Raw genomic sequence first — 27,712 nt, forward strand, 5'->3', positions numbered from 1 at the left:
CTGGCTATCACTTGAATTCTGTATAATGCCAGGCTAATAATTTTCTGCATTTATACATAATTTTTTAGATACTTGAAAAACAATGTATAATTATACCATTTATTTCTTGACACTACATACTTCTTTGTATTTCTAGGTCATTGTAGATCTCACTCAGGAGAGAGATTATCTGCAGTCTCAGCAACCACCAAGTCCTCTGAAAGCACCAAGTCCAGATTCTTCACCAAACCCAGCCAACCCTCTTTCTAATGAAGACAAGCAGCACCTTGCAGTTGAGCTGGCCGACACGAAGGCTAAATTGAGAAGAATCCGGCAGGAGCTGTGAGTCACCAGTGATTTGTGCTTCTAAAGACACTTGTGTGTTAAAATGCAGGTGCCTGTCGGCTTCAGTACACTGGCCTCCATGCGACCTCTCAGAATCACATCTTTGAAATCTTTTATTCATAGCAGTAGGAAGCTACCATGGGTGTTCCATCTTTCTTCTTTCTTAACTGCTCTCTAAACATAGAGCGATGGCTACTTCCATTTATCTTTTTGTGTCTCATCTCTGTCTTCCCCTCTTCAAAATGCTAGCTGCTACCTGCACTTTTAATTATTAGTGGGAAGTCCAGAGGCCAGCGAAACTAGATTTAAACAGAGGTACTTCATATAAAAATAGTTGCAAACTAAGACCCATGATATGTGTATGGTATCACGAGAAAAAAACTCTTACTTTTATGAAGCTGTCATGACAAAGAGGCTTTATGTTCAGAATATGCTAGGAGATTTCTATCTTCCTTTTCAGATTCCCAGCAGTGTCCATGTAATCAATATTGTTTCAGGAAAAAAAAATAAATTCTTACTAAGATTTTTCTAATCCTTTTCAGGGAGGAGAAGTCTGAGCAGCTTGTAGATTCTAAACACGAAGTTGAGCAGCTCACCCTAGAGCTGCAAAAAATAAAACAAGAGGTAAGAGGGGCTTGTTTTACTGTGACAGTGTTACCTATTTTAAAAAGCCTTTCAGTGTGAGGCTAAAAATACTACTATTGCCTATTTTTTAATGAAGAAATCAAGTTACTCCAGCAAGCTGTTTGATGATTATGGCTATGGCATAGCAATGCTATGCTTTCCACTTAACTGGTGAGAGCAGTCTCATCTGTTCAGCTTGCAAATAGCCTAGTAATGCCTGATGCTTATGCAGCATCAGGCATTAGAAATGTCAGAGTCCCAACAGGCTGAAGAACCTCTGTCTGGTAGAGAATTGACTGGCTAGTAGAATTCTCTTACTCCTGAACCAGGGGAATGCTATTTGCCTACACTTAAAATAAGTAAGTAAATAAGTAAAAATAAAGTTTAAAGAACATGCATTAAAGTATTAACTAAGATTTTTCTCCCTGCTTATTCCTCACTTCTCACAGAATATCCACCTGGCCTCAGACGCTCGCTCTGCTCGAGCGTACAGAGATGAGCTCGACTCTCTGAGAGAGAGGGCAAACCGTGTGGAGAGACTTGAGATGGAACTTGTTCGGTGCAAAGAGAAACTTCATGATGTGGATTTTTACAAAGCTCGCATGGAGGCAAGTGAAAATTGGGAGAAAGATTTGCTGAGTAATCCTTAATGTTTGGCTTTTGTTGTGTTACCAGTTCATGTGTCATTTGTCATTGATCTGACTATAGCAAAACATCAGAGCAAGTGGAAATTTTGTAATATGCGTCATAATTATTGACTTAGCAAGGTTAAAACTTCTTTCAGTGGCAAGAAGGACTTGGTGTACACAAAAAATAAATGCCCATTAGTTTTTAATAAACTCTGCTTAGTTCAGTATTATGTGGCTGAACAGGACAGACCTTCTCTGGATGCTTCCTCTAGAGAATCCAGGCCTTGAAAATTTACTCTTAGGTAAAATGTCTCTGTTCCAGAGTTGTTCCTTTGACCAACCTTTTAAATGTCATGTATAAATTAGCTAAATGAGTGTCTGGGTGTTTTTCCTCAGGGGTTTGTAGCAGACGCAACTGTTGTTAAAATGGCTGGGCATTTTTAAGCATGACCTCAGATGACAAATTGTAGCCACCCCTTTTTGCAACTGTTGCTTGTAATAGAAATGAGAGAAAATTTGGACCTTACTTAGTGCCCTCAGTAGTGTATGTCAATGAGAAATATATAGCTTTGTTCCAGTAGTAATGCCAGTTACTCAGCTTAGTCCCCTGTAGCTATGCCCATCCTGGAATCATTAATTAACATAGGTTGGAAAGGACCTTGGAGACCATCTAGACAAACTCATTGCTCATATCAGGGCTGACTTTAAATTTAGACTGCTCTTATTTTGTGTTGTTTCAGTTCTTTGCGTGATTCTCACCTAAACTTTCAATAATCCACATACGTAACACTTCAGCTGAAGTCAAATAAATATCCAGACTTGCTGAGCATATGGAGGTTCAGTAATTGACAACCTCACTATAATCAGATAAAATCCCAGGTCTGAGGTAGAAGAGTGATGTTGAAAAACACATTTGCCAGGCCTCTGGCTGAGAACACAGATCTTATTTCTGCTCTATAAACTCTACTTTGTAGGTGACTCTTTTTCCCTCACTAACCTGAGGGGCCAGCTAGCTGCTGCTTCTTATGAATAGGTTCACTAAAATGGATGGTTATTAAATGTAGTAATAGACTACAAAAGCCTGTCTTCCCTCTCGGTAATTCCCAGTTTACATGAGGAAGCATGAAGCTCTGGCTTTCTCTGTTTTCCTCCCTCAAGCTGGCAAATCAGTCATGCATTAAGCTGGCACACCAGCTATCAGCGTGGCATCCTGGCATTTCCCTTGTGGCTGTGCACTGGTGTCACTTAGCTTCTACCTGCTGCTCAAATAAATTAGCTGGAACTAGGAGAGGAGTTTTTGAGTCTTGTCTTCATCTGAGATCAAGGGAGTAGCTATTTCTGTTCTTGAGTTCTGAGCCTCCTTGCTTGTCCTAAAGCCAGCAGTTTCCTGCTCTGTCTGCATGCTCATCTTGCTTAACTTATCATTCAGTAGAGAGACATCCACTTCAGTTTCAGATTTGTTCCAATTTTCCTGACTCCCTCTTCCACCCTGTCAGTTTTTGGTGAAAGTATTGAATGTCAGAGATGAGTGCAGGTTCTCCAAGGATACATCCCTGAAATACAGTAGTGAGACAAAGAATATTTCCCATCGATAGGGCACTTTTCTAATTCTGGGCCACAGTGTGCCCTTTAGCAAAAGTGGTCACTGCTGTAGGGGCTGAGCTCTTCTAATATGCAGCAGGATTGCACAGCTGTCTGGAGGCTGCTCTGTGGTCTAGAATAGCCAGAGTGTTTCACATTCTCACCACTCCCTCTACCATCACTGAACAAGTCTTGGCACAGCCATGGATCGCCAGTGTTAAGCAGTGGCAGCATCAGGCAAACTCCACTCGTTTCATGCTGATACATTCAGAGGATTCCACAGGGCACTTATTCTGTCTTTTTTATGGTCATGGAGTAGCACAAGGGCTGTGCATAGTAACCAGTATCCAACTTTCTGTGGTCCCTCAGTTTTCTGTCTTATCTGTCTCAAGTCCTCCACCCCTCCAAAAGAAGGGTTAATGGCTGCAGTCAGTTCAATGTCTGCTCAGATTCCTCCCACTCCCTCAAAAACTGTTTGGCTTACAATTCCAAGTTGTAAGATTTGTGCAGGCCTGTAACATGGTAGAGATTTTTGCCACTAGAGAGTACAGTGCTGATTCATCTCATGGCATTTACTGGTTGCGGCTGGCTTCTTAAGCTCTAAGTCTTAAGACCTGAACAAACCTTACAGAGGCACAGCAATGAAAATGTAGGTGCATAAAGTACAGCATAAGCTGCTTTTCTGTGATAATGTGATACCTTAAGGCTCATAGGTTCTTGACAGGGCTGTTAATAAGCAGTGCCATATTGGTAAGTGAGAAGAAAAAGTGGGTTTACCTTTGTGCATCAATGCAAAAAGCTATTAAATAAGCACTCAAAAATCATTTCCTCCTTGTAGTTCACATACACATTTGTTAGTTTGAGAAAAAAACTATGGAATGTGCTCTGTGTATGATACTGTGACAAGCTTTAGGAATTGCGAACAAGCTTACAAGTAGTTTCTGAAAGCACATAATACAAATCAGGAGTGGCGGCAGGAAGAGATTTAAGGAGCTATTACAAAAAGGAGTGCAAAAGGACCAAGTCTTTCTCTATGTGAACATAACACATTTAGGCATGTGTGTTGTTTTCCTTCTCTGTATGTCTTGACTAAGTTGTTCAGAAATTACATTTTAATTTGACCATCGTTCAAGGAACATGGAGATGACTATGCTCTGGAGACCTTCCTGCTGGGGTGGCTTAACGAGGTCATAACTGTGAATGTGGAGGAGCAGACTTAATGCAGGGCTTCCTCCAAGGAGGTGCTTCTCTCCAATGTAAAGCTTCCCTCTGGCATTCCTCTCCATTGAACCTTGAGAGAGGAGATGAGATTATTTTCCAAAGCCAGGGGTTCTGCCTTGCCCATTCTTCCTCCTTCTCACTGCAATCACATTTCCATGCAGGATGACAGGAGGAATTTCTGTGAATGTTAAAAAAACCAAAAGCATCTCTTGTATGTTTTCATATAGCTGTCCAAGGCAATGTTTGATTGTCACAAGATGTTAACTGTGTCATGGCTCAGCAGGGGCAACTTCTGAACTGCCAGAAGGGAGGGGTTTGAACTCTGTTTAATAACTAGGTCTGGATGCATGTGCAAATTCTCTAGTTTCAGATTTAAACAATCTGATTGCTACTTTAGTTTCTGAAAATGTTTTCTAGTAGCAACACACCCTGATTGTGCAACCACTTACCCTGAGAGTTAATTGTAACCATATGAGTACACAATGCACATTCTTCTATAGCTGAAGATAGTTGAATAGCTGAAAAGCTATTTCAAGGCACAATGATACAGGATCAAACCACAATATGTAATTTATTTTAGAAATTACAAAAGCAGAATTATATGTGTTGGATATTAAACCATCACAATTTAAGTGATATAAAACAAAGGGTTTTTTTAATCCCTTGCCTAGTAAATTCAGTGTATTTAAAAAAAAAATCCACAGCCAACTATTTTTACTGTCAATTTAAAAATAAACTCATAGTTACAAAATAATGGTGGGTTTGTTAATTAAAGAAAAAATAAACCTTAATTCCAGTGGAATCACCACTGTCCCATGACCACCACCTGTTGATTATCTAACAAGGGCAATTTGTAGCCAGGTGCATGTTTAGGTGAACTATGTTATCCCAGTTACTTCTGGGAGATGTTAGTGCTGACATGTTTTAGTTAGGAGAGTTCTACCTTCCAGGCCTTGAGACGCAACTCTACAAAGCTCCCATGGAGTAATTATTTAAATTATGTGAACTTTTCAATATTAAGACAACCTCAGATCATGGGTATACCAGTGAGCAACGTTGACCTCGCCATAGCAGGCATTTCCACCAGGTTATTAATTTAAGGTATCATCAGAAGTACTTTGAACTGGCATGTCCGCCCCTCCTGGGCGCTGGATGGGAAGTGCTTCAGTCCATATATTGCAGCTCCCAGTGATGTGTGGTTTGTACCAGAGCCTGGATATGTTTATGTACTTGGCACGTAGCTTGACTCTTCATGAGACACTAAAATAACTAGTTCCTGCTTGGTAGGCAGTTTTGGGGATAGTTCTGAGGCCATGTTTTTGAGGTCAGACACCACCTTACTTCTTAGGGCTGTGGTCCAGATTGAGTGTGATGATCTAGCAAAGTAAACTCTTATCATGTTGCTGTTTCATTACAGGTATTGTGGCAGCTTACATGACACCCAGCACATTTTGTGTTGTGTACTTCCTCTGGTCTGTCATCTGTTTAGTGCCAGCCTTTTTAGTTTGCCCACCCTGAAGTGAACCTGTTAGATCAGACTTGGCCCGAAATGCTGGTTCTATAAAATTAGTGTTTCAGTATTATTATTATTTTAGTTACTTGCATACTCAGACATTTTAATTGTAGTAGTTGAACCACTTCACAAGCATTAACATACTTGTCCTTTTAATGCTACTGTAGTAGGGAAATTTTTCCTCTCATATTTTGCAAGTTGGTAGCTGACTCACCGAGAGATCAAGGGCAATATAGTACTGCATAAGGTAGACTTTCCATATTATGCCATCTACAGTGAAGATGCAGCAAACAACTGAGATTACTTGCTATATAAGGCTATTAAATCATGGCCCCCTGTAGTATCAAAAAGCCAGGGGAGTGGCTGTCATCAAACACTCTTAACTTGTGCTTTACAGTTTTCTTTTTTTTTTTGGTTTTCTTTTTTGTTTTCCTTTTTTTGTTTGTTTTCTTTTTTTTTTGTTTTCTGTTTTTTCTGGGTTTTTTTTCGGTTTTCTTTTTTTTCCTCTTTTCCTTTTTGTTTTTTTAATAACTGAGCCACATAAGGCTTCTTAATGTTGATTCTACCCCCAAAAATGAGAAGGTAGTTGCTGATTAAGCAGTGAAAGTGATTTGCTCATGCCTGGTGATCTTTCAGGAATCTACTTGGTTTGGATGTTTGTGGTTTGAGAGAGCAGACATGAACACTGATGTCAGCAGACTTCACATTTTGAAGACGGTTGTCCAGGAATAAACTTGGCAAGCCATAAGCATTTCATCCTGCCTGTGTGCACATTTTCTGTGTTTGCATATTTCATTAGAGCAGGGGAAGGGGTGGAGAGAATAGGGAGGAAAGCAGAGAAAGACAAAAGGAAATTTCTTTAGAGAATCAAATAATCAGCTTCTTGCCCCATTGTAACTCTTCTGGGCAAAAATCCTTCCTGTGTCCATTTAATCTTCTAAATGCTGATATGTTCCTTTCATAGAAAATTCTGTCTCTGACTCAAGACTTATCTGAGGATCAACAAGAGTAAAAGCTAGCAGTGAGGTATTATAACTTGAAATAATACATAATTTAATAGATGTGTTTAAAATATGACCAAGAATACATGGCCAGATTTTATGCTTTAGACATTTCATGTTTCTGGAGATAAGATACTTGAAAGCACAGAGCTTCATTTGTTGCTTTGCAAGGAACTTTCAGAGTGTGGTATAATTAACTTGTTTCTAATGCTGTGGCTACATGAGAAGAATAAGTTAAACTTTTACTCAGCAAAAACAGATCCAGAAGCTGTAATGGATAAGCAACATGGCTTGTGCAATTAATGCTCATATGTTTATTGGGGATGGAGTGGGGTGTGTGTTAAGTGATAAGTATAAAACAACTTCTTTTGTTTAAGTGAATTAAAATTCTGTTTATGAGAGAAAGAATGAAACTTCATCAAACAGACATTTACATGTAGGTGCACTGAATCAGGGATATGGACATAGTATATATTGATGGATATTGCTCCCCAACGTGTTTTGAATATACTATAACATCCCTTGACAGTTAATAATCTGTTTTGAAACTGGGGAGACTGGGGACCACAGTGAGTTGGCTAAGGAAAATTATTATAACAGTGGAATTGGAATTGAACAGTTGTTTGTCTGTGTCTTGAGTCTCTTTGGTGCACCTCTTAATATAGCCTCATATAAAGCAAAAGTAACTCCATTAAACATCTAAAATTCAGGAAAAACCAGCAAGAAATACTAGATTTACTTGCATTAATGACACAAATAATTAAACATAGTATCATCTCCCATTAAAAAGTCACATAAAAACTTTTTTATGAAACAGAGAAACATGTCAAATTTCTTTCCTGTGTTTTGCAATGTCAGTTTATGAAAGTCACGTGGTCTTTGAAAAGTCAGTTTATGTGAAGATATTAATATTGTTACTTTTTCTCCCTAGGAGTTAAGAGAGGACAATATCATATTAATTGAAACAAAGGCCATGCTAGAAGAACAGCTAACAATGGCAAGAGCTCGTGGTGACAAACTGCATGAATTAGAGAAGGAAAACTTGCAGTTGAAATCCAAACTTCATGATGTAGAGCTGGTATGTCCTCTCTTTTTCATTATGCTAATTTTTTGAACTTCTGGTTTTATGCTAGGTCACAGATTCATGTTGCAGAAACCAGTGGAGACAGCCAAATAAATCAACAGTGCTTTTAAAGAGGTCTTTAGTTTGAATTTTGTGTACATGAATTCTTGAAATATTGTAATGTTAACAGTGTAAATATTGCCAATGATACTTTGTGTGAGACTGATGAATTTAATTTTATGCAAGAAGGTATATCACAATTTTAAAATATAGATTGCCTTCATACATATTGATAATGGAGATGTTAAAATCTGTCAGTTAAGTAGAAATCTCTTAGATGCAGGAAATGAAATCTACTGTGGTAAATAATCTTTCTTGTTGGAAACAAAACCCCCAGCCATTACAGTGACTTTAAGAATCCATTACTGCTGTAAAAGACACAGAATTCCAAAATTTATTTCTGTGTAAATCAGAGACATGGCTTATTGCTTCATAGACAAGGAAATGTAAGAAGTGGCAGATTATTGTCTACAAACAAAAAGCAACATTTTATTTTATAATCCCACTAGAAATAATAAATACTCTTTCATCTCTTGTATTTTACTTAACAGTCCTCCTTTTATCCCATTGTGTTTTGAATTCTTGTAGGTTTAACTGTATAGGGATTTAACTGTATAGGGTTCCCAACAGGGTCTGTTGGAAACAAAGGTGTTGAAGGTGCTGTGTGGAGTTATGTTTAATGGCTGATTCAGGGCATTGTAAATGTCATGTGATGCTCCAGCTTTTCCAAAGTGGCTGGTGATTTTGAATGATGCTTTTCTGGGTGAATTGGTGAAATTTTAGGCAATGATTTCTGAAAATTTTGGACCCTCTGAGGCACCACTTCAGGTCCCACAAATGCAAATGGCCAAAATAGTCACACAAAGCAACAGTAGATTCATTCTCCAGATCTGTTTTCTGGATATTTTAAAACCCAAATTTTGAGGCAGATGGTACTTGCTGATCCATATGACTGGATCCAAATTTGATGTGATGAGTTGAAGAAGCTTTACAGAATTCAAGGTTATATCTGCAGAGTTTCCAGTGTGTCAGTGCATGATGCTACATGTTTTTGAAGAGCTTAGATATGGAGACAGCTTGAATCCAGCCTGCCTTACTAGCCCTGGTTCGTACTGGCCCAGTCATCACCCAGTATGTTCTCACTCATGTAACCCTTCCTCCAAGTGTATTGTGGACCTGAGCTGACTCTAAACAGGGCCAGCTGGGTGTCCCTGTACTGTATTCTGCAGCCCACAACAATCATTAAATGCTGTATATGTATTTTAATATAAAAGTATACAGTCTTTAAGGATATTCTTCTACCCTCAACGTGTGTTGTGCTTGTAGCAGTTCAACTGACAGAACAACCTTACGGATAAGCTGAATATGCATTTTCATTCATGCATGTCTTGCGCAGGACCGGGACACGGACAAGAAGAGAATTGAAGAGCTGCTGGAGGAGAACATGGTCTTGGAGATTGCACAGAAACAGAGCATGAACGAGTCTGCACATCTAGGCTGGGAACTAGAACAACTGTCTAAAAGCACAGATCTTGCAGATAGTGAGTACCAGCTGGGGTAGCTGTTCTTGTGTTTGTGTTTTCTTTCAGAGTAGACAGGTTGGTTGTCTGAGACGGGAACAGAAGTTGAGTCCGAGCTTGGACAAATTCCCTCATTCAGCCACTTGACTTTGAACTTAGTTTTTCAAAAATTCTGAAATGTATTCATTCTAATTTCTTTCTTTTGAAAGCATTAAAATGTTTTCCTTTTGTTTTGTTTGTCACTGAGAGTGCGACTTTTAAGTAAAATGATAAAAATTTAAAAAAAGAAAGCTTTGTAAATGACAGCAGAAATGTCACACTGAACACTGCATATTTCTAACTGAATGGCTGGGAGGAGTCTGTGATCTTTAGTATTCTTTAGTACAATTAGTACAGACAATTAGCTGGTCTTTAAGTCCCAGGAAGTAGTGTATGCTGAAGTCATTTATTTTTACTAGATACTGAAAAATGTATACAGTTAAAATAACTGGCTGACTTTTTTTATAATGGTTGATTCGATTTCCATAACTATCACAACATTCATTTCTGTCAAACATAACTTTCAAAATTTGCCTAACAGTGGTTTAAAAAAAATTTAAAAAGATGAGATTCCTTCACTGTACTGATGCTTAGCATTTCAGCACTAGACCTTCAGAACCTCTCTGATTAACCAAAGAAAAAGAGAGTAAAAGGAACTGAGAACATCAGTAATCTTTTATATGCAGTAGGAAAAAAAAAGTAGTGAAGGAAGCCTGATTTTGAAAAAACTAAGAACATTAAACTTTGAAACTTCACTATTTGAGTCTTCATTTGAACAAAACTCTCCAGGTGATGCTCCATAAAAGAGACAAATGGGATTTTACCATTCTCAGAAACTTGCCACTTCTAAAGTACTCAGTGTGCTGTATGTAATAGTCCTGATTATTTAGCAGGAATGAATAATTTTCTGAGACTTAAAGACAATGTTAAAGTCAATTTCATATGAAATGTGGTTTTGAGGTGAAGGGTAGCAATTATTCCATGTGAAACAGAGGGTTGCTCTTATAATGATTCAGGTGCTGACAGAGAAATTAACAGAACAATGAGGCTTTCATGCTGGGAGTTAAGGCTGAGAGGTAGTGAGACTTTTGATCTACAAACATTTAAAGTAAAATAACAAATAAAACTTGCATAAATTTTGTTAGTTCTGAGATTTCAACTACAGACACTTTTCTATGATTAACATTCTGATGGATGTCCTGTGCCTGGATACGTGGTAGTAAAATATCCTCCCTGATCCAGCATATTCTTGATGAAGTAGCTGTGAAGATAAGCTTTGGAACTCACTTATGTAAGAATTTTTTCCGTGACTAAATGTGATCGAATACCTAAGTTTTGCTAGCTTTTGGAAGCGCACCATCTTGCTGTCTTAGCAAACACTTCACAGTGGTTTACCTTCTGCCTCAATTTGTTTCCTCTGATGGAAGTATGAGAGGATATCAATGTATATTTTGCTACTAACATTAAACACGCTACTAACATGGCTAAAGCAACTTTAAGAAGAGTTAGGAAAATAAGTAACTTTTAAGATTGTTATCTGTTCGGTTACTTGCCTATTTATTAAAGATCTTAACTGTTATCTGTGAAAATGATTTCTGTTTTTAACAAAGTGTTGACGTAGCAGTCAAGCTGAAATGATAAGGATCTGACTGCAATTATCTTCATACAAGTGAATCTTAATGACCTAGGAAGGGAGATGTTTGTGAATTGGTTAGTGCCACCTTCTGATTCTCATGTTTCAACAGCCAGAAAGTCCTTTGTGTTTGAGTTGAATGAATGTGCTTCCAGTCGCATACTGAAGCTAGAGAAGGATAATCAGAGTTTGCAGAACACAATCCAAGAGCTGAGAGATGCCTCCTTGACCTCCAGAGAGAGCAGCCTAAAGTTTGTGGAACTGGAAAAGGAAAATCAACAGCTTAGCAAAAAGGTAATTTGTTCACGGGAACAAAGAGAGCTCTTTGGGTTTTAAACACAGTGCACACAGGGCTGTATGGCATTCCTGAATGATGAGGGATTGCAGGGAATTCACCCGTGTTCCCCAGCAGACTGGGCATGATTTTTGGCCCATCTGTTTAACTGCATTCTAATATTGGTGTATTCTGTTGCCTTCTACTTCACTGCCTACTTAGTGCATCATGGAGGCAAGTGACTGTTCCTGTTTAATAAAAGCTGTCTTTCAGTGCTCGTTTGCCCCTGTCAGATTGTACTGTTGTTGTGTCCCTTTTTGTCATTTTATGGTAGTCACTACTAGGCAAGGAAGCCGTGGCCACATTGAACAATTTTGTTTGTTTGAAAGTTTTAATATTATTTCCATGTAAGTGAAATAAATCACACAGGTGAATTCAGGTTAGTATATTTTTAAATAAGCCCTTTTTGCTGTCCATAGTCCTGGATCAGGTCTTTGTCTTTGTCTTGTCCTTTTAGCTATTAGAAGTTCTGTAGTGTCTCACTCTGCAAAGATGTGGGTTCTTTTAGTCTTTGTAACAAATATGCAGGTCGCTGCTTTTTAAATTTATCTATCTATCTATCTATCTGTGTTTTACACTCTGTTTAATTAACTGTGATTACATGTAGCTCAAATGACAGCTCAGCGCTTGTCCTTGGGAAACATAGTGCTCAGTTCATCTCCAACCACTAGCTTTATTTTTGTCTGGCTAGTAACTTGTACCCTGATTAATTGAGCTAAGTGCCAGTGGGAAAAGAGGATGCTTGCTAGTCTGAGTATAAAAAAAGTCCATGTCATTTTTTCCCACATTCCTACCTTTGTTAAATTATCCAGAACATAAGGCTCATTTGTCATTTTCCCATTACCACTGTAACCTCTGTGTGCATGAGACATTGATACAAAGATTTCAGTCCTCTCTGGCCTGCCTATGGGCTAACTGAACACTTTAAAGGACAAGGGGCGAAAGAATCTGGATATGAAATGCTGGTCATGGATTACCAGATTGTAACTAGCAGAGTGCCAGTTTCTCTGCCAAGGAGAACAGGTATCCATCACAGGATCATTCCATCTTCTGGAGAGATTCTTTTGCCAAGTTGAGAGACCAGTTCTGCTGCTTGGCTTTCTTCTTTGAACAAGGAGAACTGCAAAAATTCAGTTCACTGTACTTCTCCTTCCACACTTCTATTTATGACCTGTTGTGTATGAGTAATTCACTCCAGCTCTAATTTACATGCTTAAAAATTGAGATCAAGGCATATAAAGCACTCAGCAGATACCTGTGGTGTACAGCAATTTAAGTCACTTGAACAAATGTGGTCAGCCTTTGGCTTTGCCCCAGGCACATTCCTGTGGGCACCTCTTGTTATGGCACTGTATTGGTGCCAACAGTTGTGATTCCAGAATTAGCCTGATGTTTTTGGTAATGATGAATGTGTTGACGTGGTGGGGTCACCTACAGGTCTGGTAGTTAAATAAGGCAAAAACCAGTAGTGGGGAATGCCTGTATGGTGAAAGGGGAGCACTGTATTTATCGGACCAATGAGGAAAAAAATGGCAGGTAAAAAATACTACTATTAAGAACAATTGAAATGCATGAACTCTTCAACAAAGAAACACAGAACATGATGGGAGCTGTTGACTGAGTACCACAGGCCAGTCAAGTTGTTGATAGACTTCACCTCCCTTTCAGGGAGATTTGGTAAAAAAAGGTAGTAGACAGTATTCTATAGTCTGAGACATACAGTTGTCTCTCAGTGTACAGAGACCTGATACATCATATGTAAAATAATCTTGATTTGAGATGTTTGTATTTTTTTTTAATCTTCTTTTTCTCTAATGTGTTTTTGTATTTCTCTCACAGATGTATCCCCTTAATTAGAGGGTGTGCATGTCCACAGGGAGGTGTGCTAGGAGAGAGAGGATGATAATAGGGGAAGTCTCTCTGATACACTGCAGAATGGTTACTACAGTAGGCAGAGGAGAAGGCGACAGTTCTTAAGGACTGTTAAAGACAAGCACATATAAAGTCACAGGACAAGAGATAAATGTTTTTCTCAAATGTTTTGTGCCTGTAGGTTTTTTTTGTAACTTTCCTGAGATACCCATAGTAAAATCTTGCCTTCCTAAAGTTGTTTAACTAGAGTCAGATTTCTTCCACTGTCTGAGACTTTCAAAACTTGTTGTTCGAGTATGCTTGGCTATCTACTGATCTAGTGCTTGGAAGGAATATGTAGCCAGAAAAGGATTATTCAGATAGTACAAGAGGAGATGATATGAAGGAAAAGTCATGTACATTTTTTCTTTCTTGTAAGGTTTTCAGAGGAGTTAATAATAGAAAACCCTCCTTTCAGGCACAGTCAAGTAGTAGCAGTCCAAGTGCCTATCTGTTTTCTGTGCATTCCTGACTTCGTGGACTGAAACAAGCTGTAAACAGTAGTTCCTTACTTGCCTCCAGTTTTCTGGGAAGTGCTAATGAAGACCAGCTATTGCTGAGTTACTGAGTTTGTTCCAGCTTTCTCTGAACAGCTCCTTTGAGACCAATGAACCTTAACATGGTTACATTTCTAACTGTTAAGCCCCTCTTATCTCCAATCTGGGCAGCCCCTGCTTGTTTAAACACTTCCTGTAATGAGGCACATGTTGACATAGGCAGAGCCCAGCCTCCAGCTATTTCCCACTTGTAAGAATTATTGTTAATACCTTTTTCATTGACATTTTCCACTGTTGGCAAAGTTCATAATACCAACACAAAAAAAAAAGAGCTGATACTTGTGCAGAACTGTAAGTGCTCATAGTACTTTACAAGCATAAAAAGGAATACTTCCCGACTTGGGGAGCCTAGCTCTCTGAACTTCTTGCTTCTGAATACTGAAGAGCTACTGCTTTTCAGTGCTTAGCGCATTATGAGTACAACTTTCAGAAGGATGGAGTAAGAAGACAATGTTCATTGTAGGACTGGACCTCATTCACAAATCTTTCAAATCCGGTTTTGTCACCCGCTGGGGAAAGCAGAGGGCCAACAGAGCACAGGGAGAGGGAATGTAAACTTGGAAACTCCAGTGCTTTTCCTCTGTTCCTGATTTTTTTTTTTTTAGTTCTATTGCTCACTGAATTGTCTCAATAACTTTCTCCACATTCACTGGTAGATTAAGGCCATCCGTGATGGAGAGGCTAAGAGGAGGCAAGTCCCTCAGAAAGGTGAGCATCAGACTCTTAATCACTAACAACAGGAGCACGACAGGGCCTTGAGGCAGGCAGGTGAAGCATTTCTTACTGCTGTACTTTATATGCTCTCATCTTAAGGCATGAAGGAGATTCTTGGCACTGTGAGAAAAACAAAACAGTCCATTTCCTCCTCTGAAACTGGCAAGCTGCAGAAGGGAAGCATTACATCTTTCAGCCATAGTCCCCATCTCATTCCTCTCTGGTCTTCAAAATAACTTAACGTGCAAACAGTCATTGTGTCAAGCTGTGGCTGATGCGTTTTGGTGTGTTCTCCATGCAGATTGAGAAGCTGCAAAATCAAATTGAAAAAGAGAAGCAAAGTAATCAAGATCTGGAGACCTTGAGCGAGGAGCTGATAAAAGATAAAGAACAGCTACAAGTCATCATGGAGACTCTAAAAGCTGACAAAGACAGACAGGTGCAAACTTCACAAATGTAATAGAAAAGTGTATGCTCAGTAGTGGTAATTTAGTGATGTCATTTAGAGCATCTAGTTCTCAGGGAGATAGGGCAATTTGAGAGCTATTAAGTGCAAGTTGAACTTGTTCAAAGGTAGGTAGGTAGGTAAAAGGCTTCTTCAAGCAAAAAAGCCCAGCATGCTTTGCTAGCTACTGCTTCTATTACCATAGGGGATCTTCAGGCTGTTGTAAGGACAGAGCTTGCCTCTTTGGGGAAAAAAGCCCTGGATCTTAACTAAATGGGATACCAACTGGTTTTAGGATGTGCAAATAAAACCCCATTTTATTGCAGAAGATTGGTTTTCTGCCAGCTGTATGTCCTGATTGGTTTAGGTAGGCTTTTTTAAGCTACTCAGCCTTTTTTACTCTATTTTAAACAGATGCTGAGAGAGCATTTATGTCTTCTGGATTGATATTTTAAATGCCCTTCAGCTTTTACTACTGTGCTGCAGTTCATGTGTAATGCCTTGAAACTATCCTATTATAGGTTTGTGCAAGGTATCATCTGTATTAATTTGACTAGTGAAGAAAATAGAGACGCAGATCATTTGAGACTGGTCTGTATATTTTCAACCTGTATTAAAATTTACTCCCAAGTTTGGTGGGGTGAAGGTTAAATAAAAAAATGTCTTATTTGTGCAGTGCTTTTCATCTTGAAGGATTCTTACCCAGACTTCTGCCTGGGAAACTGCACTTTACCACCGGAGTCCTACATTTCAGTTAGAACACATACAGACTCTTAGTGGTAAGAATTTATGAATGCCTCACAGGTAGGGCAGGAAGTAAAACCAGAAGTATCTACAATCGTCAGAAAAGGGCAGATTCTGATTTTTTTCAGGTCTAAGTCCTTTTTGATTTTTGTGGATGTTGTCTAGATAAGAATCAAATGCAAATTGCAGTCTAAATCACAATTGCTTCAGCTGAAATTTGACCTGTGGAGTAAGTAAATGTACTGTTCTTACAGAAAGTGTGTCCTTAATGAGATCTATAACTGCTATAAATTTTCAAAAGTTTTGGGGTTTCTGACGCCTTATCAGAGATAATTTGTGTCTTCAGATCCCAAAGAGGAATGTAAACCTAGACAGAAAGATATTCTTTATTAGGAATGACTCCTAACAAAGTATCTTCTCCAAGGTGTTCTCTGAAGATCCCTTCTACTTTCTCCTGCCTCGACCTTCTTAGCTGGTAGCAGGAATATAGCACTATTTTTAATTCGTTAAAATCATGGGTTACCAGAGATAACAATTTTTTTCATTAGTTTGGGTTGTTGGTTTTAATCAGGGAACACTGTTGAGAAATTTGTCTTGGATTAAATGGATGTGGTTTTGTTAACAATCATCTGTTTGCTTCAGGGCTAAATTATACTGTACTTCGTAAGGTAAGTGAGTAACATTTGCATGACTTTTTTATTGTTTATTTAGATAAAGGACCTTAAACAAGAAAATGATCACCTTAATCAAGTGGTCTTATCTCTGAGACAAAGATCTCAAGTGAGCAGTGAGGCAAGAGTAAAAGACATTGAAAAAGAGAACAAGATCCTTCATGAAACAGTTACAGAGACTAGTAGTAAACTGAGCAAGCTGGAGTTTGAGAAGAAACAATTGCAAAAGGATTTTGACCAGGTTAAAGAAAAAGTGGAAAGAGTGGAAGAAATGGAAAAAGAGCTCCATCGGCTGGAGAGGGAGAATGAACAGCTCACAAAGAAGGCAGCAGCGATGAAAATAGTGACAGAAAAAGTGGAAGTTCTTGAGCAGGAGAATGGGGATCTGGAAGTGGAAAACAGGAAGCTAAGAAAATCCCTGGACACATTACAGAATATTTCCATCCGTCTTGGGGACCTGGAAAGGGACAACAAACAATTGGATGAAGAAAATCTGGAGCTTAGGAGAGTAGTGGAGACCATGAGATTTACCAGTACTAAAATGGCACAAATAGAAGCAGAAAATAAAGATTTGGAGAGGGAGAAAGAGGACTTAAGAAAGAATGTGGAAATGTTAAAAGCAATGAGCAAGAAATCAGAGAGGCTGGAGCTAAGCTATCAGAGTGTCAACTCTGAAAACCAGAGACTTCAGCAAATCGTGGAGAACAGCAGCAAAAAGATCCAGGAGTTAGAAAAAGAAGTACAGGGAATGGAAAGTGAAAATCAGGTCCTCCAGAGGAACCTTGAGGAGCTAAAGATTTCTGCCAAACGGTTAGAGAGGTTAGAAAATGAGAACAAAGCCCTAGAACAAGAAATGTCTCAGCTTGAGAAAGATAAAAAAATGCTGGAGAAAGAAACAAAAAGGCTTTGGCAGCAGGTGGAGCTGAAAGACGCTATTTTGGATGATAGTACAGTAAAGTTGGCAGTTGCTGAGAAAGAAAACAAGACGTTAGAAAAGGAAATTGCTCGATTCAGAGATTCATCTAATAAGCTGAAAGAATTTGAAAAGGACAATAAAGATCTCATAAAGCAAGTTACAATTGATAAAAGAACGCTAGCTACATTGAGAGAGGTAAGCAAAATAGTACTACTGGTTTCAATATGATGCTACTTTTTATTTCAGCTCTGTGAAGTACCAAAAGGAGACATCTGTTCCATGTCTATTTAATACATGAGCCAGGAGATCTTCACAGCCTTAACAGTCATCACTTGGTAGTGTTGCCTTGGAAAGTGGAACCTGCTAAAAACTGCAATGTACCACTTTGTGTCCACAAACATAATGTCTCCAAATGACATCTTTTTTCAAGCAGAATAGGGTTTTAACACAGCTCCCACGTGGTAGCTGTAAAACAAAGACTTTGATACTTTCACTAACCCTGTGACCACAAAATTGTTTGCTAACATGAGAGCTCCAGCAGGGGAGATTGACTCTTAAGCCTAGAAATTAGAGCACTTGTTGAGGATACATTAACATCGCTGTTCTAAAACGGACTTAGCTAAAACAAGAACCATCCTAGATGACCAACCTAACCCTTTCAATAACAGCTGCACCAAGTTTTTGCTTTACAATTACCTACAGCGTTTTTCCCCAAAAGCTTCCCTGCAGAGTGAGAGCATGCTAAGCAGCTCTGTTGTTAAGCAACAGCAATCTCTTCCAGCACTCCTCTCCATTGCAGAATGCAGTAATCACACTTTTCCTAATAGTGATCTTTTAAAAATACACAATTAGCATTAGGAGATTAGCAAACTAGTGATGTGTGTGCCAGAACCTGACACTCTTACAAATGGCCTATGAGATGATTCAGGTTTTTGCAACTTGCTCTCTTTGCCTGCCTCAGCTGCTGTTGTCCTGCTGGAAACAGGATTTCCTGTGAAAGAGCATTCAAAGGAAAATGCTCAGTGCTGCCGTAGCTCAGTGAAGTAAGTTCAGCAAGACTAATGCAGTAAGCAATTACTTACTTGAAGATTTAGTTTTATTTTAGTTTTTGGAGCGTTAGTGTAATTTTGAGGAGGAAAAATATCAGAAACATTTGAAACAGTCCCAAGTTGTGCTTCTATCCCACTTTCCTTAAAAATAAATAAAATAATAGCATTTCTGAAAAGGCTTCTTTTTACTCTTTCCCTTCTCAGACTTTTGCAAATTTCCAGTGGTGCAGACCCATACAGAAGCGCATCTTCTTTTCCTTAGTTACTTTATATAGATTCTACAGAAGGGAGTTCATGGATGTTGAAGGGACCTGTTTAAAGACCATGGGCTGGCACTGACCTTACCTTTACCTTTTTTTTTTCTTGCCGTGTGAATGAATATGTGGTTAAATTTGTGATATCTGAGGACTATTGAATACCTACAGTTTATGTTTAACAAAGTATTTTTTTAAAATTTTGTTCTTCCTTCTGTTTGATATCCAGGATAATATTTTTTCTTACTTGAAATGCTTCAGTAACTTTGTTGTTCTGTCTTTGTGCCTTGTTTAAGACAACTTTTGAGCAGAAACATGAGCAGTGTAGTTCTCTGTGGTACATTTGCATTTCAGAGAATTTTGAATGGTAGGAATCTTTGAACTTGGCTATGCACCAAAAATGATTTGTCCTTTTTAAACATGCAGGCTGGTATTATGTTTTCTCAGGCCATTTCCACACAGACTACTTCATGGGCATAAGAGCAAAGCATTTTCCCAATATACCTTCTGGTACAACTCCATCAATCCCCTCCTCGTATGACTTCCTTGTCTGATTCTGCTTAAGTTTCTTCCAAATAAACCTAAATGAAACCAGAATGAGCCAGTAGATGCCAGAATAAGTGACCAAGCTCTCCAGTCTCCAGAGCTGTACTGTCTTTTACACGACAGCGTAATTATGCTTTTTTAATTTTGGCAGTAGTTTACCATATGTCAGAAACTCAGAGTCAATAGTGAAAATGCACTATTACTAAGTCCCCTGTTAATAACTTCCTAACCGTATTATCTCAGGAAACTTTCATACTGGAGTCCTGTCACTCCTCTGCGTGTGTGCCAGTGTTGGCTGGGCTTTTTAGGAGGGCTTTTTGTCCTAGCTGAGAGGTGGGAACTCCCTCTGCTGGTGTCCGCTGACCTGCGCACATCCCTTCTGTGGCACAATGGCAGGATGTCTCCTGGCCTCTACACGTTCCCTCTTTTGGTGGGTGGGCAGGATGCCAGTGTTGGCAGAAGCAGTTCAGTACAGTGAGTGAGACAAAGGCCAAAAGAAGCATTCTTCAGATTTATTCCAAGTAAACTATAAATAAAAGCAATCAGTTTAATTTTGCATTCAGCTGTCACTGACAAAGAATTTTAGCTGACCTTCTTGGAAGTAGGATTTTATCCAATGACTTTTTCAGTACTTTTTAAAAAAATCTATAGTGCTGGAGAACTATCACCACCCTTTGCACAGTAACTAATCACGTTAGTGCTGTTACAGGATTTGGTTCTGGAGAAGCTGAAGAGTCAACAGTTGTCTAGTGAGCTGGACAAACTGAGCCAGGAACTTGAGAAGATAGGATTGAACAAAGAGCTGCTACTACAGGATGACAACGGCAATGATGACACGTAAGGAAACGGAGTTCTCTTAGTCATTCTTTTGACTCTGCAGGCTTTTTCTCAGCCTAATGCAAGCCCTTTGCCTTTCTTTTTGGTTCTCATCTGTCTCACTCCAATTACCCTTACCAATTTTGGCCATAAAGCATATGTTTTTCTTGCAAGCTTGGCAGTATACTGCAAGTTTTGCAAAACTTTTTCTTGGATGCTATTTTCTCTCTCCATGCCAGCCAGTGTTACTACAGTCCCCCTCTACTCTCCAGTAGAGTAGCTGGGTAGCTATTTCAGTGTGTATTCCTCCTCATATTCTCTTTACAAGTAATAATAGTGTCTGTTAAACAGTGTCTGTCATTACTCCATGTTAGTGGTGATTCAACCACCTGTTAATATAAACATAGATATTGGCGAAGAAATTCCTGATTGCAAGAAATTCCTTTGCAAGTCCTATAGTAATGAACAGAGAAATCCCAACAATCCATGTGTATATAGGCCTCTTGATAAGACCTGATTAGAGAAACATACCCATCTCATAGGAGACTTTAGAGTCTACTGCAGATTTTTCTCCTTGTCAAGAATGTGCAAAAGAGCCTTGAGGAGAAATTTATGTAGTGTAATTAGGGGAAAAAGAGAAAATCTTATTTTAAGTTACATAGCTCTTAGATATTTCTGTAGAACCATGCTGGTGTTACCTCTATTAAAATTGATTGGATTTTCCAAGAGCAGGTTCCCCAGCTATAAAATATCAGTAGCGGTCTGCAGCAGTAGAGGAAAGCATTTTCCTGAAGAAGCAAATACATATAATGTAACATGGTGAGATTTGGAATGGGCAAAGGTGAAGTCTCCTATATAGATGGTGGCTTATATCCTAGGGGCAGACGTTGGAAAGCTATTCTCATGTCTTTCAGAAAATACAAGATTCTGGAGAGCAAAACAGAATCGGCGCTAAAAACAACACTAGCTGTGAAAGAGGAAAAGATTGCAATGCTGGAGGCTCAAGTGAAAGACTTTCTGAACTTGAACCAACAGTTACAGAATGATCTAAATATGGTAAGAGGTTAACTGAATTTTAATTGTTCGTGATGTGGTTCTGCACATTCACATGTTTTTGGTTTTTTTTTAATACTCAGCAAACCCAAGTTATCTCTACACTTCCCCCCCCCCCCCCCCCCGCCCCATACCTGCACTTCCCAAAAACCTTTTTTGACTGGACTGCTTTCTCTTGTACCTTTCTATATAATAGCACCAATTTCAGAAAAATTATTGGTCTGGGGGCATGGGAGGAGGTTTTTTTACATAACCACCATTTGCAGATCTCTGTTTTCCCATGGTTTTTTTCATTGCCATGGTCTTGTTTTTCTGCCTTGTTTAATGAAAGCATAGGCTGAGGAAGACTGCGGTTGAAACATCTCACCTAAGAACAGTCTGGTGGTTAGGTGACTGAGCGTGAGTCCAAGGGCCCCTGACTGGAGGCCAAGAGACATGGGTTCCTCCACCTGTCTTTGTCTCAATTTCCCCATCTGTGAAGTGAGAGTAATGGTTGTTGAATCCCTTGAAGTCCCTACAGTGCAAGAGAGGAACTGCATATTCCATCATTAATAATGTAAAAATCCCACTGTTCTAATATCAGTGTTGAAGGTTGTTGCTTTTTGCCTTTGCAGGTGAAGAAGGACTTTGATGCACTTAAGCAGACTCAACAGGATGGGCAGTATGCTCAGAAGTCACTGAGGTATTCTGCAGAGAAACTCATTCCCAACCACCAAATGAATGAGAAATTGGAAACAGGGCACAGAGAGGCTACCATGGAGCTGCTGAAACTGAAGGACAGGGCAATTGAACTGGAAAGGAATGTAAGCCTTCTCCTGTTTCCTGTTATCCCACAAACTACCCTTGTGATCATGAGTGGGTTGCTGGGAACTGGATTTTTGAGCTTGTAGGCATCTGGTGGGTTTTCTGGAGCACATGAGTCTACCAAATTCCTTGGGTATCTCTTAGGACTGCATGGGACTATAATGCTATATATGTCTTGTGTAACATCATTGCAGGGATTAATCCTGTGTATAACATCTGTCCTATCTTCATTCAATGCTAGGAAGAGTTTGCTTTTGCACGTTTGCTGCAAAATGATTATCACTAATTGGTTCTCATCTTTGATAGGACTCCAAATGATCAGGACAGCTGTTTCATTTGTTCCTGTCACAGCTTCAATGCCATCTCTCTTTCAGAATGCAGCCCTGCATGCTGAGAAGCAGCTGCTTAAAGAACAGCTGAAGCATTTAGAAACACAGAATGTCTCCTTCAACAATCAGATCCTGACACTACAGAAGCAAAACGTCTTCCTTCAGGAGCACAACACTGCCCTGCAGACACAGACGGCCAAACTCCAGGTCAGGACAACCTTGTGCTTCTGTGCCAGGAGAGTGGATTTGATTATAGTAGTGTGGAGAAGATGACAGCTAATAAGAAAATGTTTGTATTGGTAGGCTGATGTAGTGATGTAAAGATGAGGCCCATAAGGTGGAGCTTAGCTTGAGGTCTGAATTTTTCCAAACTAGGATGGAAATCGACTCTGTAGCTAATGTCTGGTAGCCTTTGTTAAGAAGGTAGTTATTTAGAGATAAGTTTTTAAAATCAATACAGCAAAATCCAGGTGTGTTGTTCCAGAAGCTGCATTTCTGGAATAAAAGATCTTTGCTCTTTTTTTCTGTTAATGCTGTGCCTGTGAAAGAGCTTGGAGAAATGGGAAGACGACAAAAGTCAGTTCCCAAGAGGTGTTGTAGCAATGAATTCTAATCACAATTTTCATACTTCCAGACAGAATGTTGAAGTTGCTGGTGGAAAAAAGATACTCTTAAACATTACTTGAATTTTGCAAAAATAAGCTTAGCTTCAGAAAGAGAACAGTTTTAAAGGACGACATTGGGTTAGCTCTAATTTTTTTTTATGTGAATTTCCCTTTTTAAGCTTTTCCTCTTGCATGTTCACAGATTTTTTGTTTTTATTCTTTTTAATTATTTCTCACCTGTAATTGAAGTATATAACCAACATACAAAATTAATGCATTACCTATCTACTAAAACCAGACTTGTTAGGAGTGCTGCCCCCATACACAGTGGTGCAGTTAATTTTTTTGAGTTTGGGTGAACTTAAGTTTTCATTACTTGTATGCAAACATGGGGTAGCTTTTGGCTTTGTACATGATTGTCAGAGATGCAGTTGAGTTGCGAGTATTCCAGCTCATCTTGGTCTTCAGTCTCAAGAGCTTCTGCTAGTAAAACAGTGTTTTTTCAGTTTGGAGGTTACTCTGATACTTTTCAGACTGCTGATAGCATGGCTCTGTATGGTGCATACTACCAGCAATAATACCAAAATGATGCCAAGTTGTCCATAGATACCTTAAGTCTACAAAGCAATGGATGCATTCTTGATTAGCTCTATACAGACACAAGCTGCTACTACATGTTTGTTGTATGTACCAGTAGGTGTAAATAAGTAACGCTTGCTTTTTATTTGAGAAACTTCAGGTAGAAAATTCAACCCTCAGCTCCCAGAGTGCTTCACTGATGGCCCAGAATGCTTTACTTCAAAATCAGCAGACAGCCAAGGAAAATGAGAATGAAAATCTACTGAAACAGAAGGAACAGCTGAAAGCTGAGTATGAGTCATTGCTTCAGGACCATGAACACCTTGCTTCACTGCATGAACGGCAGTCTGCAGAATATGAAATGCTAATAAACCAGCACAGCTGCCTGAAAACATTACACAAAAACCTGGATCTGGAGCACAAAGGTCTGGGTGAGAGGTACGCTCACTGCTCAGGGGTGTAGTGTAGCTGGATGTCCCCATGTTACAATTTCAGCCTTAAATCTTGGTCTCCAGTTACAAATGGAAGCTCCTAAGTTGTTCCCCTGAAAAAGTGCCTTCTCATTCTTGCCGTCATTAGGAGATTGGATGAAAATATTTGCAAAGCTGTAGATTTTAGACTCTGAAGGTGGCAGACCACAGATGACTCTGGTGATATTTAGCAAACATGGGCTTGGGTCTTGGGGATACTTTCTCAGAAGTACCTTAAATGGCTTTACTACATTTAAGGATCTGTGCTTTAATAACATGCAGCCTTAAAAAGATTCTCCCAGTTCTACTGTGTGGGGTATCTTTTCTAGTCATACAGTAAGGTCTGCAAGTCACCTAGGTAATTACCTATGTGTGAGTAGTATGTATCTTGAGAAATTTAAATCATTGAAGATTGTGTGTGGCATCAATCTCATGACAAAGGAGGCTCTCTGAAGGAAGCTGTATTGAGCTAGCTATGAAATAGTGATGCATTATTTATTTTCTTCTAGTTCTTACAGTCTAAGGCTTTTGCTTCTGGACCTTCAATTGAATTGTGAAATCAGAGTAATCTGTTTATTGTTTAGTCTCTAGTCACTGTAATTTTCTGACGACTGTGCATGGATAAAACAGTATATATAATGTACGACTATATAAATGTTGCTCTGCCTATTCCTCAAAACTTTTCTTACACAATTCAGTGATTTTCCTCAAAATACTGTATTTAGGTTCAGTTTCTATGCAAGACCATGAGTTGGGTTCAGAGCAACTCAGTGGTGATCTTTGAGGGTGGACTAAAAACTGGTGTTAGACTTCTCTTTCCCAAAGACTAAAGAGCTGGCAATACAATGTACATGTGCGGTGGATTTTGATAAAGTACAGAAATAAACCTGTTGTGATTAAAATATCCGCCAGGGCTGTTTGACAGGACAGCTGCTTGGCTGTCAACTAAATGAGCTGTAAGTGATTACACAGACACTGTTTCTGCTTACCAAGTCTCTCTCAGACTGATTAATGGTTCTCCTTGATTCAGGCTTTGCTTGAGATTATCACACTGTGGTGTGTTGAGGCAGTTGGGTTCTTTCTTTTCTTGATGAGTACCAATTATTAAACAGTTCTAGCCTGAGAAAAAAGTGGTTTTCTAAAACCAGGTTATCTCTAGTGATAAGTGCTCAGGTCACCATTGTAAACATTAAGAATTTGAACTGTCTGTTACCGAGATGTGACTGCCAGTGAGAGATGTTGCAGGGGAGCAGATGGTGGCCTTTTCTATACTCAAAGCAGGTTGATTTTGGCAGTTTTAAGAGTGCAGTGTCCTCCTCAGCAGATCAGTCTCAAAAATACTTAGCAAGGTGATTTGTCCAAGGACAGTCTGTGTCTCCATTTGGCTGCCAGAAAAAAAAAGACAAGCCGCTTTTTTTGTGCGTGTGTTTTATTTTCCCTCCATCATGTGCTATGTGCAGTTCAGCTGGCTGAGGGAGCAGAGGGGAGAAAGTTAGAAAAACAGCTGCAAGAAAACTGTTTTCTTCTGCCATGCTGAGGCATTTAACTGCTAAGATGAAATATCTTACTTTCAACTTGGGCTGGAATGTACCGCCTGCTAAATTTTCCCAGAGCAGCTCAGTGCATCCAAGAAGTTTGCTTGTGCAGGATTTAAGAGATGGGGTTTGCTTGTCCCAACTCCAAGGTAACTGTTTTTTCTCAGTTGGTGACAGCACTGTAATCATAATTCTCTTGCTTAAGGCAGGTTTGCACTCCTGCATAAACCTATGACTGCAACTTGTCTAAAAAAAACCCACAGCAACTTTAGTTAGCTTGTGGACTCATAACACCATGTACAGCCAAGATGCCTGAGGTTTGTGTAGTTCACTGTGATGCAGTCTAACCACAGAATATTTTCGGCACCTGAGCAAACCTCATTAAACCTCCCATGGCTCTATCTGCACAGTATTAGCACTGCAGTGGGGGTTTAATAATGGGTTGTGTGTAACTGCAGTGAAATGGCCTGTCATAGCCCAGCAAACCACAGACATGTGGGTTTGACTTAGCAAGAAAAGGAGAGTTAGTATGTTAGGATCATTTACCATTAATAGCAGTTTCTTGACTTTGTGGTGTTTGGCTGACCGTCTCAGTGAACACAGGAAGGCTGGACTCTTTTGCTGCATTTTATTAAATTGCTTTACATACTTCACATTTATAAGGGGAGGTAGTAACTTACTAGCCACAATTGATTAGCAGATCCTTGAGCATTTCTTTGTGGCTTACTCTGGAGAAGTCTAATCCTGCAGAGACACTGGAAAAACTCATCTCACTGGAAAAACAGAATCCCTGCTGTGGAGGGTTACATATTGCAGGGACTTGTATTATTATGTTACCAATGCTAGCTGGTAGTTACTTTTCTGGGTTCCTTTTGCCACGTCTTCTGTCATAGCTGAGCATTTTTAAAGTTCTCTCAGTCACAAATACCTACCCACAGTATTTCTCCTAACAAAGCAGCAGAAAGAGTGAAAACCAAAAGGAGTAAAGAGGAATATGATTGTTCAGTCCCAGGAATGGATTGCATCAGAGCCAAAATGTATTTCACTTGCATGTGTAAGAAAATCTTTTTAAAACCCCTCTGTCCAAGTGCCTGATGCTTAGAGAAGTGGAGTGAACATGAGTGTTGAATAGCCTACAGGATGGATAACCTTGCCCCCAGTGGTAGAGCCTGTCAGGTTGCACAAATCCTGCTCAAATGGTAGACTCCATGCTGAATCTGGAATACGAGAAAATTTTGCCTGGGGATTTCATTAGGGCTCCAGAGATGCAGTATTACTTGCATTTTTACAGACAGTCTCTTTCTTGCCTTTCACCTAATATCTAGGCTACCAGCTGTGGTCTGCCTCAGGGGTTCTCATGCTCAAAGGCAGCATGTAGAGCTGGGCCAAACCACTGAAACTGGACCAGTATACTGCTTCTCTCTAAGTAGCCCTCTTTAAAAAATAGAGAGCTTGGATAAAAATGAACAGAGTAGCCCTATCATACAGAAATGGCAAAAGAATTCACAAGACAGTTTCTGCATAATCTCTGCCAAGGGACTGACTGTGGAGTTTGTCTTCTCAGACTCTGGATTGGCACGCAGTCTGTTTTAAATCCTTGGAGCTGTATGTGAAACCTTCCTCTGCTTTCAGATTCTTCCATTTGTTGTATGGACATTGAATTTGAAATGTCCTGGAGCTGAATGGAGGAAGAAAATAAATAAATAAGGTTAATTAAACTCCACTGCTGTTACTGGGAATGAATAGCAAAAAGCAGCTTTTGTCTGGGAGACAGGTACTTTTCTGTGTGGCCCTTCAATGGACTGGAATTTGGGACAGGCTGCAATTTGACCCTGGGATGAAGGGAATGGTAGCCTGAAAGAAAAACAAGTTGGAAGGAGGCAGTGTATTTGGTGCTGTCTGCTGCTTTTGTTCTGAAGTTTTCGTGACTGCAGAGTAACTATGCTCTGCATTCATCTCCGCTGGGATGAGAGTCGCAGGTAGATGACGCTTGTTGTCTCTAGGTTTTTCAAGCAATGCTGGATCTTCCAACTAGCTGCTGGTTTAAAATTGCTTAGAAGTATGTTTCTCCATGACTGGCACAGGTGTATCTGCCCAGGGATATTTCAGGGCAATATCCTTTTATCACAGTCACAGAAAAATGATGACTTTTGAGATTCACTGCACCAGTGT

General features: G+C 39.4%; 1 protein-coding gene across 6 annotated transcripts in view; it reads left to right on the forward strand.

Annotated features, from left to right (window-relative positions):
* The window catches only part of CCDC88C (coiled-coil domain containing 88C), a 100,422-nt gene that overhangs the window by 55,598 nt on the left and 17,112 nt on the right, over nucleotides 1-27,712 (forward strand). For all 6 annotated transcript variants that reach the window (XM_075029962.1, XM_075029963.1, XM_075029964.1 and 3 more), the window contains exons 8-20: nucleotides 137-321; nucleotides 867-948; nucleotides 1,398-1,556; nucleotides 7,825-7,971; nucleotides 9,413-9,557; nucleotides 11,321-11,502; nucleotides 15,026-15,163; nucleotides 16,625-17,695; nucleotides 20,059-20,186; nucleotides 21,080-21,221; nucleotides 21,833-22,021; nucleotides 22,397-22,558; nucleotides 23,696-23,973. In XM_075029962.1, coding sequence (XP_074886063.1) covers nucleotides 137-321; nucleotides 867-948; nucleotides 1,398-1,556; nucleotides 7,825-7,971; nucleotides 9,413-9,557; nucleotides 11,321-11,502; nucleotides 15,026-15,163; nucleotides 16,625-17,695; nucleotides 20,059-20,186; nucleotides 21,080-21,221; nucleotides 21,833-22,021; nucleotides 22,397-22,558; nucleotides 23,696-23,973 — 3,008 coding nt within the window. The remainder of the gene's footprint in view (nucleotides 1-136; nucleotides 322-866; nucleotides 949-1,397; nucleotides 1,557-7,824; nucleotides 7,972-9,412; nucleotides 9,558-11,320; nucleotides 11,503-15,025; nucleotides 15,164-16,624; nucleotides 17,696-20,058; nucleotides 20,187-21,079; nucleotides 21,222-21,832; nucleotides 22,022-22,396; nucleotides 22,559-23,695; nucleotides 23,974-27,712) is intronic.

This window comes from Buteo buteo, chromosome 6, assembly GCF_964188355.1.
Source record: "Buteo buteo chromosome 6, bButBut1.hap1.1, whole genome shotgun sequence".
Classification (NCBI taxonomy): Eukaryota; Metazoa; Chordata; class Aves; order Accipitriformes; family Accipitridae; genus Buteo; species Buteo buteo.